The sequence below is a fragment of the Pristis pectinata genome, chromosome 5, assembly GCF_009764475.1.
Source record: "Pristis pectinata isolate sPriPec2 chromosome 5, sPriPec2.1.pri, whole genome shotgun sequence".
Taxonomy (NCBI): domain Eukaryota; kingdom Metazoa; phylum Chordata; class Chondrichthyes; order Rhinopristiformes; family Pristidae; genus Pristis; species Pristis pectinata.
In genome coordinates this window covers 79,157,211-79,170,652 of record NC_067409.1, presented here as the reverse complement: position 1 = coordinate 79,170,652, position 13,442 = coordinate 79,157,211, and the positions used below count along the sequence as shown (strand labels likewise).

At 36.6% G+C, this 13,442-nt stretch overlaps 1 protein-coding gene across 8 annotated transcripts in view; it reads left to right on the top strand.

Moving 5' to 3' along the window:
* Window positions 1–13,183, top strand: part of kif13a (kinesin family member 13A) — a 188,081-nt gene extending 174,898 nt beyond the window's left edge. For 3 of the 8 annotated variants that reach the window (XM_052017037.1, XM_052017036.1, XM_052017040.1), the window contains 3 exons: window positions 881–1,000; window positions 6,737–7,916; window positions 11,148–13,183. In XM_052017037.1, the coding sequence (XP_051872997.1) occupies window positions 881–1,000; window positions 6,737–7,916; window positions 11,148–11,428 (1,581 nt within the window). In that variant the 3' untranslated portion in view covers window positions 11,429–13,183. Of the gene's footprint in view, window positions 1–880; window positions 1,001–2,719; window positions 2,784–6,736; window positions 7,917–11,147 lie in introns of those variants that run through there. The other 5 variants (XM_052017039.1, XM_052017038.1, XM_052017041.1 and 2 more) reach the window with 4 other exon arrangements.
* The last annotated feature ends 259 nt before the right edge of the window (window positions 13,184–13,442 follow it).

The following is a 13,442-nucleotide window of genomic DNA, read 5'->3' as shown; positions in this document are numbered from 1 at the left end:
TGTAAGAAGCTGAGAGGTGATAGAAGAGGCAAAGGGCTGAAGAAGAAGGAATCTGGTAGGAGAGGACAGTAGACCATGGATCAAAGGGAAGGAGGTGGGGAATAGATGTTCAGGTGAGAGGTGGAATCACTCCCTTTCATTCCCCCTCCCCCACCCACTTACCTTCCCCCTCTCACCTGGACTCGCCTATCACCTGCCAGCTTGTGCTCCTCCCCCTTCCCCTTTTTATTCCGGCTTCTGCCCTCTTCCTTTCCGGTCTCGACCCGAAACATCGACTGTTTATTTCCCTCCATAGATGCTGTCTGACCTGCTAAGTTCATCCAGCATTTTGTGTGTGTTGCTCCAGATTCCAGCATCTGCAGAGTTCCTCCTGCATTTTGTGTGTTCAATAAAAGATTCATGTTGTGGCTGCTCAATAGCATACACTTATTTGGGTTCAGTGCAAAATTCCTTTTATATGAGTAGGGCTCAAGTAACTGAATTGAATAACCTGCATGAGAGCTAAGCAGGGAAGGTTTAAAACTCATTTTAACCTAAAGCTGTGCATGCACCAGTTCTATATAAAAGAAAAGCTCCAAGAGCATGTAAAAATAATTATCATTTTTCAATAGCATGGAGAATGAGCTTCCCTGTGGTGCACAAAGTACCTATGCCAATTTTGCATGAATAATGACAAATTGCAACACTGTTTTATGTACAGCAGGTTTCAGTTTAAAAACAATGAAGATGTACAAGTTATTTTCGTACATGAAGTGCAATCCACCATTGCTTGTGTAGAATATTGATGTTTGTTGATAAACTAACTGCATGTTTGTGGTCTGATTAATGAACTGTCATTTGTGGTGTGACAATGTGCCATTGTATGTCTCGACCATTGCAGAGCATGTCTCCCCCTCAGGATAAAAACATGCTGTTACATAGCAGTGGCAGTGTTGTGCCCGCAGGAAGCAGTGCCAACAGCATGTCAGTAGAAAACAATAACGAAAATGAGGACACGTTTGTAAGTTTTGGTTTTTTTTAATGTCATAATACTTGGTGGTGGGATTAAGGTCCTTTCACAAGGATTATGGTTGAAGCATTTACGAATGCAGCCATGCCTTTCTTTCTGCTCTACAGATGAGTTCAGGATTGTTATTTGCTTACTTCCAAATGTTGGCAAAATAGGTAATTAACATTCTTGAATTATGGACTAACTGAGACACAAGCATAACGTGTCTTGTACTATTTGAAAATCATGCTTTATTCTTCTGTGGTTTAGATCTAGAATCCGATCTCATTTTCCATTTGAATGTGATTTAAAGCTAAATACATTTGTTTGAATAACTTTGTTACTTAATTTAGATGCCGTGACATAAAAACAGAACATGAAATATTATGTCTACATTTGTCAAACTAATTAGAGTGAAACTAAATAATGGAAAATTGCCATTTAAAAGTTTTAATACAAAATCATTTTCTTAACAAAAAAAAAAGAAGTAAATATGCAGTACCTTAATGAACAATGGTTTTGCAACCATATTACATTTTAACTTCACTTAAAGCTTCACTGGACATTCTTCTCCCTTCAGCAGCTCACAAATGTATGCCTTTATTTTTGACTGAGAAAGTAAAACAGCTTTGTTCATTTTTTTTGTTTCAGGTTCTTTTGAACTGTTCTAATTATAAAAGGATGTATTTTTCTCCATCCCAATACTTTAATTATTTAAAATTTTCAGAAACAATTGTTCTATTCAGACCAAGTTTAATTTGTGTTCAAGAACAGATTATCATTTCTACATCCTCCTTGGTTTCAGTCGAATTAATAATTGACTTATTTTGCCTGCTGTATCATTCATTAGGTAAAATTGTGTCTTGTACAAATTTGTAAACGTCACTAATTATGGGTGAGAAAGACAATTTGATGGCCTTAATGTCTTCTGCAAAATCCAGTTCTGTTTCTAATAATTATACATCTATCACCAACAACATTATGTCTATTTCAGAAAGTGATCATTCTGTATGAAGATGCATTTCCTGATGTCTCTTAAATTTGCCTTTAGTTGATTTGAACCTTTTTCTTCTGTCCTATCTCTACAAATCAATTGATGGTTCCAATTGGACCTACATTTTCCTTTCCCTCAAGTATATTACTAAAAATATTAAATATGACAGCTAAATTTTCCAGAATTGAAAGATATTTATCCATTACTTCCTTGTAGCTTAGTCTTCAGATACTGAGGAGTATTCTGTCTGCACTACGTCCAGCATGTAAATTTGTTAAAGCAACAGGAACTCGTTACAGTATTCAAGCTACAGTCCAATCAAAGTGCAATAAAATTTGTGCACACCCTCTTCTAACTTGTGGTCTCTTGTTTGGCCCAATTGGGTCAACGTTATGCTGGATTTTTAATTTATGTTCTGCATTCTTTGTTAATATTTTGTACCATATTTACTGCACAAGTAATCAGTAATGATAAGTAACAGTACAGGTCATCTTGCTATTTAAATTGGCAACCACTTTCTTTGAATCGTAATGGCATAACTATTTTGATAAGTTTTAATCTGTTATGGTCATATTAAACCCCAAACACATTGGAATATTATGAATTCTCATTTAGACGTATAGCTTCAAGAAGTTTTAGCATGCATGTCCCAAGAACCTACTCTTGGATGATTGTGAAATTTGCAGTGAATATTTGATGTGAATTTTATAAATATGATTTATTTCATCTGTTTATAGGAACTAGTTGTTGGCACCAATGAAAATTGATTAGTTGCCTCCCCACTAGTGTTTTTTCCTGGAGGTATACTGTGCTAATACTTTCGTTCTTACTCAGTACATTTTCTCTTCCCAGAATAGTCTTTTGAATAATGGAACTCTTTCTGGATTTTAAAACTATTTGTTAATCTACAAATGCTAAATTGAAAATTGACTTTAATTACAAAAATATAATCAAATGACTAAAAATCTCCCAGCATGATTTGTTGATTTTAAAGTGCTACAGCTGAGACAAAGTCAAACTATTTCCTGGTTCAGACGTAAAGACCTAGGTGGAAGCTAAAGGCTTAAATCTTTCAATAACCCTATCGTAGACTTTAAGGACGAGCATTTGGGGCATGCAGTTTTTGCACTGAAGATCACAGAATCTGAGTTTTGGTTGACTAACAGTTACAGTGCACAAATCAAAATAGTTTTAGAACATAGATAGTACAGCACAGGAAAAGGCCCTTTGGCCCACAATGTCTGTGCTGATAAAGATGCTAAATTAATCCACTCTGCCTGCATATGGTCTATATCCTTCCATTCCCTGCCTGTTCATATGCATGTCTAAATGCCTCTTAAATGTTATATCAAATCTGCCTCCTCAATTTCCCCTAGCATGTTCCAACCACCTACCACTCTCTGTGTTTAAAAAAGAGCTGCCTTATAAATCTCCATCAATCTTTCCCCCTTTCCCCCTCTCACCTTAAAGCTATACTCTCTGAACATAGAACAGTACAGCACCGGACAGGCCATTCGGCCAACGATGTTGTGCCAATCTTGATGCCAATTTATACTAAAATGTCTTCCTCCTGTGTATCATCCATATCCCTCCATTCCCTTCATATTCATGTCTGTCTAAAAGCCTCTTAAACTCCACCGAACTGTCTGCTTCAACTACTGCCCTTGGTAATGCATTCCAGGCACCTACCACACTCTGCATAAAAAAACTTGCCCCTCACGTCACCTTTAAACTCACCCCCCCCCCCCCACCTTAAAAGTGTGCCCTCTGGTGTTTGACATATCTACTCTCTGGTATTTGTTATTTCTTCCCTGGGGGAAAAAGGTCTTGACTATTACCCCATCTATGCCTCTCATAATTTTATAAGCTTCTATCAGGTCGCCCTTCAGCCTCCAAAGCTCCAGAGAAAATAATCCAAATTTGTCTGACCTCCCCTTTATAGCTAATGCTCTCCAATTCAGGCAACATCCTTCTACACCCTCTCCAAAGCTTCCACATACTTCCTGTAGTGTGGTGACCAGAACTGCAACAATACTTGAAATGTGGCCTGACTAAAGTATTATCCAGCTGCAACATGATGAGCTGACTTTTATGCTCAGCACCCCAACCAATGCCATATGCTGCCTTTATCACCTTATCCATTTATGTTGCCAATTTCTGGGTGCTATGAACTTGCACTCCAAGATTCCTCTGTACATTAATGTTCCTAAGGGTCCTGTCATTTACTGTATACTTTCCTCTTACATTTGACCTCCCAAAAGTGCAACATCTCACACTTGTCCAGATTAAACTCCATCTGCCATTTCTCTGCCCATATTTCCAACTGATCCATATTCTGCTGTATCCTTTGACAACCTTCCTCACTACCCACAACTCTGCCAATTTTTGTGTCATCTGCAAACTTGCTAATCAACCCACCTACATTTTTGTCCAAGTCATTTGTATATATCACAAACAACATGCCCAAGCAGTGATCCTTGCAGAACACCACTGGCCACAGATCTCCCGTCAGAATAACACCCCTCTACCACTCTGTCTTCTGTGGCTAAGTCGATTTTGAATCCAGTCTACCAAGTTACTGTGGATGCCGCAGGCCTTAATCACATGAATGGAATACTTTCACTGATCAGTTTGATGATGAAATTATCAAAACATTCTCAATGCATCTATTTATAATTTCACCAAGTAGCTAACAGTGGAAACCTTCCCTCGTGATTTTAGTATAGTTGAAAATAAACTCTTGAAAACAGTTTGATCAAGACTGAGGACTTTGCAGAGAGAGACTATTTTTTTCTAGTCTGCATAGGCATATTTAGGTCATGTCAAAATGTACACGCTTTATCTCTTCCTCACAAACACTTCTGCTCATGAATCTACTGCCTTGCCAATACTGATAACTTTCTTTTCAAAAGAAAAACCTGTGGCCATGGTTTGAATTTTTGGAGTTTTCTAATCATCCCTAATTGATGTCCAGAATTCATGTGAAAACTTTTTTTTAAATCTAGCTGCTCTTACTTTGGGACATTGTGTGGATAGGTTTTCAATTTTTATACTATGTAAAGAATAAATATTTACATGTGGAGAGTTATTAATAATAGGAAAGTTAATTATTTTAGGCTTTTTCTCAGCTTGCTTAGCTCTGTAATTCTAGCAACATTCAGAGTATGATTTGCATTTTACATCATTAAATAAAGTCTCATCTATGGATTTAATCTAATCACATCACTACACGATTCTGAAATTGTATTGGGAGTAATTCATCAAGATTTAAAATGGATATGACACGGCACTTGTTAAATAAGATCTGTTTGAGAAAATATGGAGAAATTTGATGAAATTGATATGCCACGCTTTTTGATAGAATTTGGTTATTATTTTAAGATTATCTATTCAATTATTTAATAGGGAAGTCTCCAGAGCAATTTTTTGTTTTCTGCTCATCTTTCACATTTGGACTGCTAAAGCATTGATATGCAATGGCCAAAAGCCACAACTTCCACCCTTTTCCTCAACATCTAGTCCCAAGTATGTGATTTTGACAAAATTTTGAAAACATTGCATGGGGTGCTTTTTAGATCTTCATTTTACAATGTCCTTTTATTTTGAGTACATTGCATGGAAGAGCACAACTATCATTGTCTCTTTTATTATTGTTCCTTTATTTTTCTTCACTTTTTAAAATAAAAGAACTTGGAGGAAGTGGAGAGGGATCTTCAGGTATCTTTCTGTAATGTTCCATCAATCAATTTGGGTAGATACCAGCACAACAGAAATAAAATGACAAAGTTCTTTTTATTCCTGATCAATATTTCTCTGAAAGTATGTGTCATTAGGAGAAGCTCAACAAATAACTTGTCTTATTTCTCATTTCCAAGACTTTGCCTTCTATATTTCCCTCAACAATGATCTCCACTGTTTTTTGTAGTGCTCTGGATGTCCTAAAGACATGTTAAGTCACCTACAAACAAAGCTCTTTCTTTTCCCCATCCCATCTCATCCTTGCCTTGGTGAAAAATGTCATTACTAAATTCCCACAACAGTTGCTGAGATCTTGCCATTCACAGCTGCAGGTATCCTTCAATTGACTTTGGAGAAAATAGTGCCAACCATCATGTGATATTAAACTTGATGAATTATTTACCTTTCACACTTTAAGGTGGAGAAGCATATGTCAGAAAAACACTTGAGATCCATTCTAGTCATTGGCAACCTTCCACTGCATGCTACTAAATCCTTATGAGTGAGGTTTCATGATATTAGGAAGCTCCAAGGCATCTTGTGATCACAATACTGAACTCAAGGACACACAAAATATAAATAAAAGATCATTCTCAGTCTTTACTATGTTCTAAGATTGAGCTGTATTAAATACCAAATATTATCTAGTTTTTTTAAATTGCATAATTTGCACTTTGACCTTGTGCATCCATTTTTCAACTCAAAATTAAATTTGTGTATTGTAAGTTGACCACTCAGGTCTATACATTTGACATTGCAAAGCAGAACTTCAGCAATCAGGATACTTCAACAAACTTTAAATTAATGAAAGTAGATGAATTATCTACTGAAATATAAACAAGATTATAATTTGGTTATAGCTTTTAATTGGAGAAATTCTGTAATTCAAATAATCCAGCCAGAGATCATGTGTCCCTTCTGATCTCCTATGCTTCCTTACCTAAATATGACACTAACTTTCTGACTTTGTGATGAAGTGCAGAAATATGATCATTTTACAAATGTTCTTGCTATAGGATTCTGAAGAGGAGGATTATGAAGTGGAGAACCTCAGCAAGAAAACAGGTGTTTCTCAACACTGTCATGGTTTCCAGCCATACATTCCTGAAGATTTTGCGGACTTTGATGTATATAATGCAAGCCTTGAAAACAGGGATTTGTTTTCTTCTAAGCCAGAATTCCTGAGTTCTCGCTGCCTTGAAAATGAAGTTTCTCGTAGTCCAACTACCAGCAGTATGACTAGTGGTTACTTCTCCCATAGTGCTTCTAATGCAACACTCTCTGATGTGGCATTCACTGGTACGGAGAACACAGACCAGATGAATAATCAGTCACGAGACTCTGAGCTACAGAATACTATTTCGCAGACGAGTAAATCTGATTTAAAATTTTCTTCTGAGAAGGAAAATGGAAATCAGGAACAAAGTAGAGATTTTAATGATATGCAAGAGAGCACATTCCTCCCAAAAAATAGTGCCTTATTGAAAGAAACCTCAGTATTGCAGCAGTTTATTGAGTCTAAATCTATACTTGTTTATAGAACCCTCCCAGATATGTATGCACCAGATTCATCATCCTGCACATATGCATTAAATCCACATGAAAGCATATTAGAAGACAGACGAGCTGACGATTTCAATTCAATAGTGAATGTAGAAATTTTCAGCAGCCAGGACTTTACAGATTTTCAGGGTGCAGAGGAGGCGAGGAACGACCTTGAGCTACCAGATGAGCCCATGGTTTACAGTACAGGTTCCTCTGATGACTCGAATAGACTTTCTGTTGATAGTCTAGAATTAGATGAAAAGTGGCAAAATCCTGCAGTAAAATGTGCAAATGATATTTCTGAGCTTCCTGAAGATTCATGCAGCAATGCCCATAACCAATCACAGACAACTGTTCTCGATAATAGGTTAGCAAACACCGTGGAGAACCCACTATTTTGTGGAGAAGCTGACCATGAAGAAGCCTCTGATCACTCCACCAGCCCAGATAACTCTGGTATGAGGAACCTTTCAGATTTATCAGATATTGAAGATAGTAATGCTGCAGAGCAGTGTGAGCCTCTACCAAGCTGGATCATACTGGGAGGACGTACATCTGTTGGAAGCAACAAGAATGGAACCATTCGATATGTTGGTGCAGTGGATTTCTCCACCGGTGTCTGGGTTGGAGTTGAGCTTGATACTCCAGCTGGTGAGTAATAACATACTGTCACTGTAATTGGTTGATTTCACAAACTGTGATACATGATCATATTGCTCAATTGTGATTGGATTGAATTACAGAACCAACAAGGGTCTGAATGGCCCACTATTCCTGTGATGTCAACTGATGCAAGACTGCCATTTTGCCAGTTCCTCTGTCCTGTCCTCCTTGCTGTGTTAATTATATTTCCAAGTTTTATGATATCTGAAAAATTTGAAATTGTACAGAAATCCAGATCCATCATGGTAAAACAAAAATTAAATGGTCGCAACACCAACCCTTGGGGGCAACTTCCTTCCAGTTTGCAAAGAAAACATTCACTGCTCCTTTCTACTTTCTAACTCTTAAGCAAATATACATCTCAAAAACACTGACCATTTAAATCATTTTTTTGGACAATCCAATCGATCCTTACAGTTAGGTATTGAACAATTAGGAATTGTAACTTAATACATTACAAGGATGTACAATCATTTGTTCATTTTCTTAAAGTTTGAGTCTGAAACTAGTGTCCTAACTTAAAATCTCATACAGTGGCATGAAAACAGAGTTGCCAGTGTGAACTGGGAAAATAGATTTAAGGATAAGACTGTGGATCAGCAGTGGCTGACATTTAAGGAAATATTTTATACTATTTGTTTTCTGCAAGAAGGATGCACTGTCCATGACTGACTAAGGAAGTTAAAGATGGAATTAAATTTACAGAAAAGGCAAACAATGTTGGAAGATTGGAGGTAGGCCAGAGGATTGGGAAATTTTAAGAAGCCAATAAAGGATGATTTAAAAATATTTTTAAAAAAGATACAATATGAAAGTAAACTGGCAAATAAATAAAAACACACATTAACAGCTGCCACCAGTATACAAAAGCAAAGAGATTGGGTACATTAGATAATCTGTCTTTTGATTCCTCTAGTCGAAGTACATGACCTCACTTTCCCACATTCAACTCCATTTGCCAAGTTTCATCCACTCATTCAATTTCTCTATAATCTGTTGCAGATTCATAAAACCATTTTAGCAAAGTGCCCTTCCATCTATTTTCATGCCATCAGCAAATATGAATACCTTACATTCTACAGATTCCTCCAGGTCATTAATATAAACAGTAAATAATTGAGGGTCAAGAACTGATCACTGGTTACATCTTTCCACCCTGAAAAACACACCATCTACTGATTCCCCTTTATGTACTCGTTACAGCCTCAAAGAACTCTAGCAGATTTGTCAAACAGGATTCACCTTTCTTGAAGCCATGATGACTTGGTTTGATTAGATTACATTTTCCTAAGCAATTAGCTATTTCTTCTTCTATTATTGACTCAACGTCTATTGTTGGCAAGGTGCTAAAACTAACTGGCTTGTAGTTTCCTGTCTTTTGCCTTACCCCACACCCCATTGAACATCCACACATATCCTCTTGGAAATCTTTTGAAAAACTTAATCCATTTCACTATCTTGCAGCCACTTCCTTTAAGGCCCTTGGTTGCAAACCATTGGACTCCGACAACTTGTCTGCTTTTAATGTCATGAGTTTTTCTAATACCTCATCACTTGTGATTGTGATTTTTTTTACAAGATCTTCCATCCTATTTGAAAATAGCCCATCTGTTATTATTGGGATATTTTTAAATTACCTCCATTGTGAAAGCTGATGCAAAAGCATTGGTTTAGTATATCTGCCTTTTCCTGATATTAATTCAACATCTTCATTCTCTGGAGGTCCTACTCTTGCTTTACACTCTTTTCCTTTTTAAATATCCATAAAACTTTTACTGTTTGTTTTGACTTTACATACAAGTTTGACCTCAAAATCAATTTTCTCCGTATGAGTTTTTCAGTCTTTAGCTGCTATTCCTGAAAAATTCCCAGTCCTCTCCTCCACTACCAGCCCTTGCTACTTTGCCTTACTTTTTGATTTAACATTATCTTGACCCCTTTTGTTAACCAAGCATGGCTTCTTCTTCTCATGGAATTGCTCTTTCAAGTTGGGAGAAGTTTCTGCTGAGCATTATGAACTGTTTAAATATCTACCACAGCTCATCTACTGATCCATCTCTTCGCTTATTTATCTAGTCAAATTGGCAGTTAGTAACAGGTGGAATGTCAGAGGGATCCGTGCTGAGAGTTCAGTTATTTATAATCTACAATTGTAACTTCGAAGAGGGGACTGAGTGTACGGTACCCAAACTTGCAGATGGTGCAGTGATGGGATGGGTTAGCAAGGTCTGAGAAGGACACAAAGAGCTTGCAAAGAGTTGTAGGTGGGATAAGTGAGTGGGCAAAAAGTTGGCACATAGAATATAATCTGGAAAAATGTGAGGCCTCTTCACTTTGAAAGGAAGAATGAAAAAATAATTTAATATTTAAAAAGAATGAGATTTCAGAATGTAATAAAGGGATTTGGGGAACCTTGCACATGGAACACCAAATATTAGCATGTAGGTACAATATTAAGACAGCAAATGAGATATTGGCCTTTATTTTAAGAGGCATGAAGTATAAAAGTAGGGACATTTGGATACAGCTTGGCAAGGCACTGGTGAGACTGCACCTGGAATTCAGCATAGTTTTGCTCTCAATATTTAAGTAAGGATATATTTGTATGGGAGGCTGTGCAGTATATTAAAGAATATTAAAGAATATTAAAGAAAGTTTGCAAAGGTTGGGCTTTTGGGATTATAGAAGAATGAAAGGTCATTTTATCGAAACATGTATCAAGAATTATGGGCATTCTTTCAGAATAAGGGTTTCCATCCAAGCCAGAGGAGGAATTTCTTCTCTAAGGGTCATGAATCTTCTGAATTCTCTACCCAAGAGGGTTGTGGAGGTGGATTAATATACAAGGTGGAAATTGACATTTGAACTATGAGGGAGTCGAGAGATATTGGGAGAGAGCACTGAAATGGTGCCGAGGCTAATTGGATATTGAATGTTGGAGCCCACTCAAGCTGCTGATTGGCTTGCTCCTGTTTCTTATGTTCTTATTTGTAATTACTTTTGAGGAAATGAACTAGTCTTTTATATATGGCTTCTATGGCCATCTGTACAGCCTTTGTAGTTTTTTTTTGAAGCAATCCATTCCTCAAGGTAGATATTGTCAAGTCCAAATCACATAGTTCCTCATGGCTTTAAGTTTGATATGTCATATTTTGCCCTCTATCTTTCAGAAGAGGGCATAGTTTCAGTGCTGTTTTTTTGCATTTATAACTCATGTAGGGAAACATCAAGGCACCATTCAAGGAAAGGAATACTTTCGCTGCAATCCAAATTGTGGTGTTTTTGTTCGTCCAAACCGGCTTATTCAGGTCTCCAATACAGTGAAGCGGCACAGCACCCTACCTGAAGGGCAGGCATCCACAGGTCATGAGAAGCGGAAAAGTGTCAATCTCCAGAGGTCACAGGTGACCCCATCCACCAAACCTGAAGGAACAGCACTTCACAAATCAGGAGTTACTGTATCCTCCAAGAAGCAGAACAGGAAATCCTGGACTAACTGAACTGCAACATTTGCACTTATTACATGTTACTGTATAGGCCTCTTAATGGAGCATTTTATACTGTGTACAGCTTTTTGTTTATATTACTCTGTGATATAGGGGATAGAATAAAACTTTAATATTTTGCCTTTTGTAAAAAGATAAAGTATATTTGCTGGTAACACATCAAAAGTACACTAAAATATGGCTAGCCTATGTAAAATACCCTTAACCAGCTATGAGAACATCACCTCCTGCATTACAAAGTAATTTGAGATTTTAATCAGTAAATAGGTATTTTATTAAACTGATTTGGATGCAAGTCGCAAAGATCTCTAAATTGGTCCTTAATTACCAAAGATCTTGATTAGAGTCAGGAACATCTTAATTTTAATTTTGACCTTCATAAAATTGAGTTCTAGGCTGTAGGCACCTTTTTGATTTTATTAATGTGCCGTGTTTTTGTTACTCTGTATTATGCTTCCTTATTACTATTGTCTAATAAGCACATTTAAACAAAACTGATTATTCTATGCGGTTGTTGTCTTCCAAAGTTTACCACTGCTGATTAAGCTTCACATGGGTCTCGGTTCCACTACTAGCTTGGACCTGTGGCTTGAGGCTTTGCATGTTACAAGTCGAAACACCTGTAGTCTGATTTGCCTTTTGGCAGTTTAGTGCTTAAACAGTATTACTGCAAGAATGTAGGGAGCAGACAGAAAATCTGTTGTAATGGATTATGAGAGTATGTGTGCATGCATTTGCTGAAGAATGCAAAGTAAAGGTACATTTTGCAACAATGTTGTGTATATAATGAAAGATCTCATTGGATGATTTGGTTAAAATAATTTATACACAGGATTATATATAGTTGAAAGGTTTACTGCATCCATGCAGTGAAGGTATGATCTGATGGACTAAAGACTGTTTCAAAAGCCATCCAGTGTACATAGAGTTGTGCAAAATTGTAGGTACTTAAGAGTCAGCCTGTTTGGAAAAATGTGATGATGAAAGGCCAATTGTTAATTTTAATAATGAAAAACTTGAGACTTGCTCAAGAGCTGCTGAATTAGTTTTTTGTATATATTTTCCCTTTGTAGTGTTTTTGTATGACTATGTACAGAGTTGTAATATATATTATTTCAGCAAAACTGTATTTAATTGGTACAGCATTTCAGTGTTTTAGAATACATTCTACAGCCTGGAACCATGTAACCGTCATGTGTATTTTCTTTGCATATTTGAGTTTTGACATGTAAATATTTTACCAAGTTTTTGTCTTTATGGAATCTCTTCCAATCCAGTATGATGATACTATGCAGGTAGTAACGTCAGGCTTGGAATTAAATATTAAAGCAGTTGGGGGAATCTATTTAGAGGCCAGTAATGCTGAGCATCTTGTGTAGCTGTTAATTAGTTTGTGAATTAAAATACCATTGGATACCAAAGGCTCCTAAACTTTTTGATGTACCCTATTTCAAAGAGATTTTTGAGCCTCTTTGCTAACTAGTTGTGAACATTAAATAAAAACTATTTATTATTGCCTCATTTTTTAAACTTTGTGCTTAAGGACCCTCCCCATCATTAGTTTGAAGGCCTAGACTATATAATATAGCTCCAATAGAGGGCCAATTTTATTTGCATTGGAGGATAAGCACACTGTGCAGAAGTGAGACACTGCTTTTTAAATATGGTACATTTTTGTGCAAACTTGAGTGTCAAAATGGCAAGATTCAATAACTTGTGAAATTAAAATTGTACATGCTTAGTAAATTACATCCCTAAGTAAATATCAAAACCAAATTCTTGTGTGGACTATCACGTTATGAGACCATTTTCCTGCCATAAACTATTATTGTACACGTAAACTCCAAAGTAAACCTATACAGAGAAGCTTAATGGGATATGAAAATAACACAGACTGCAGTGTTCTCCAAGCCTGGATAGCAATTACTGTAAATTAACTAACCTATTTATTAATTATAATTGTAACCTTAGAGAGCTTTAGTGTAACAGTATTATATGGTATAATTTC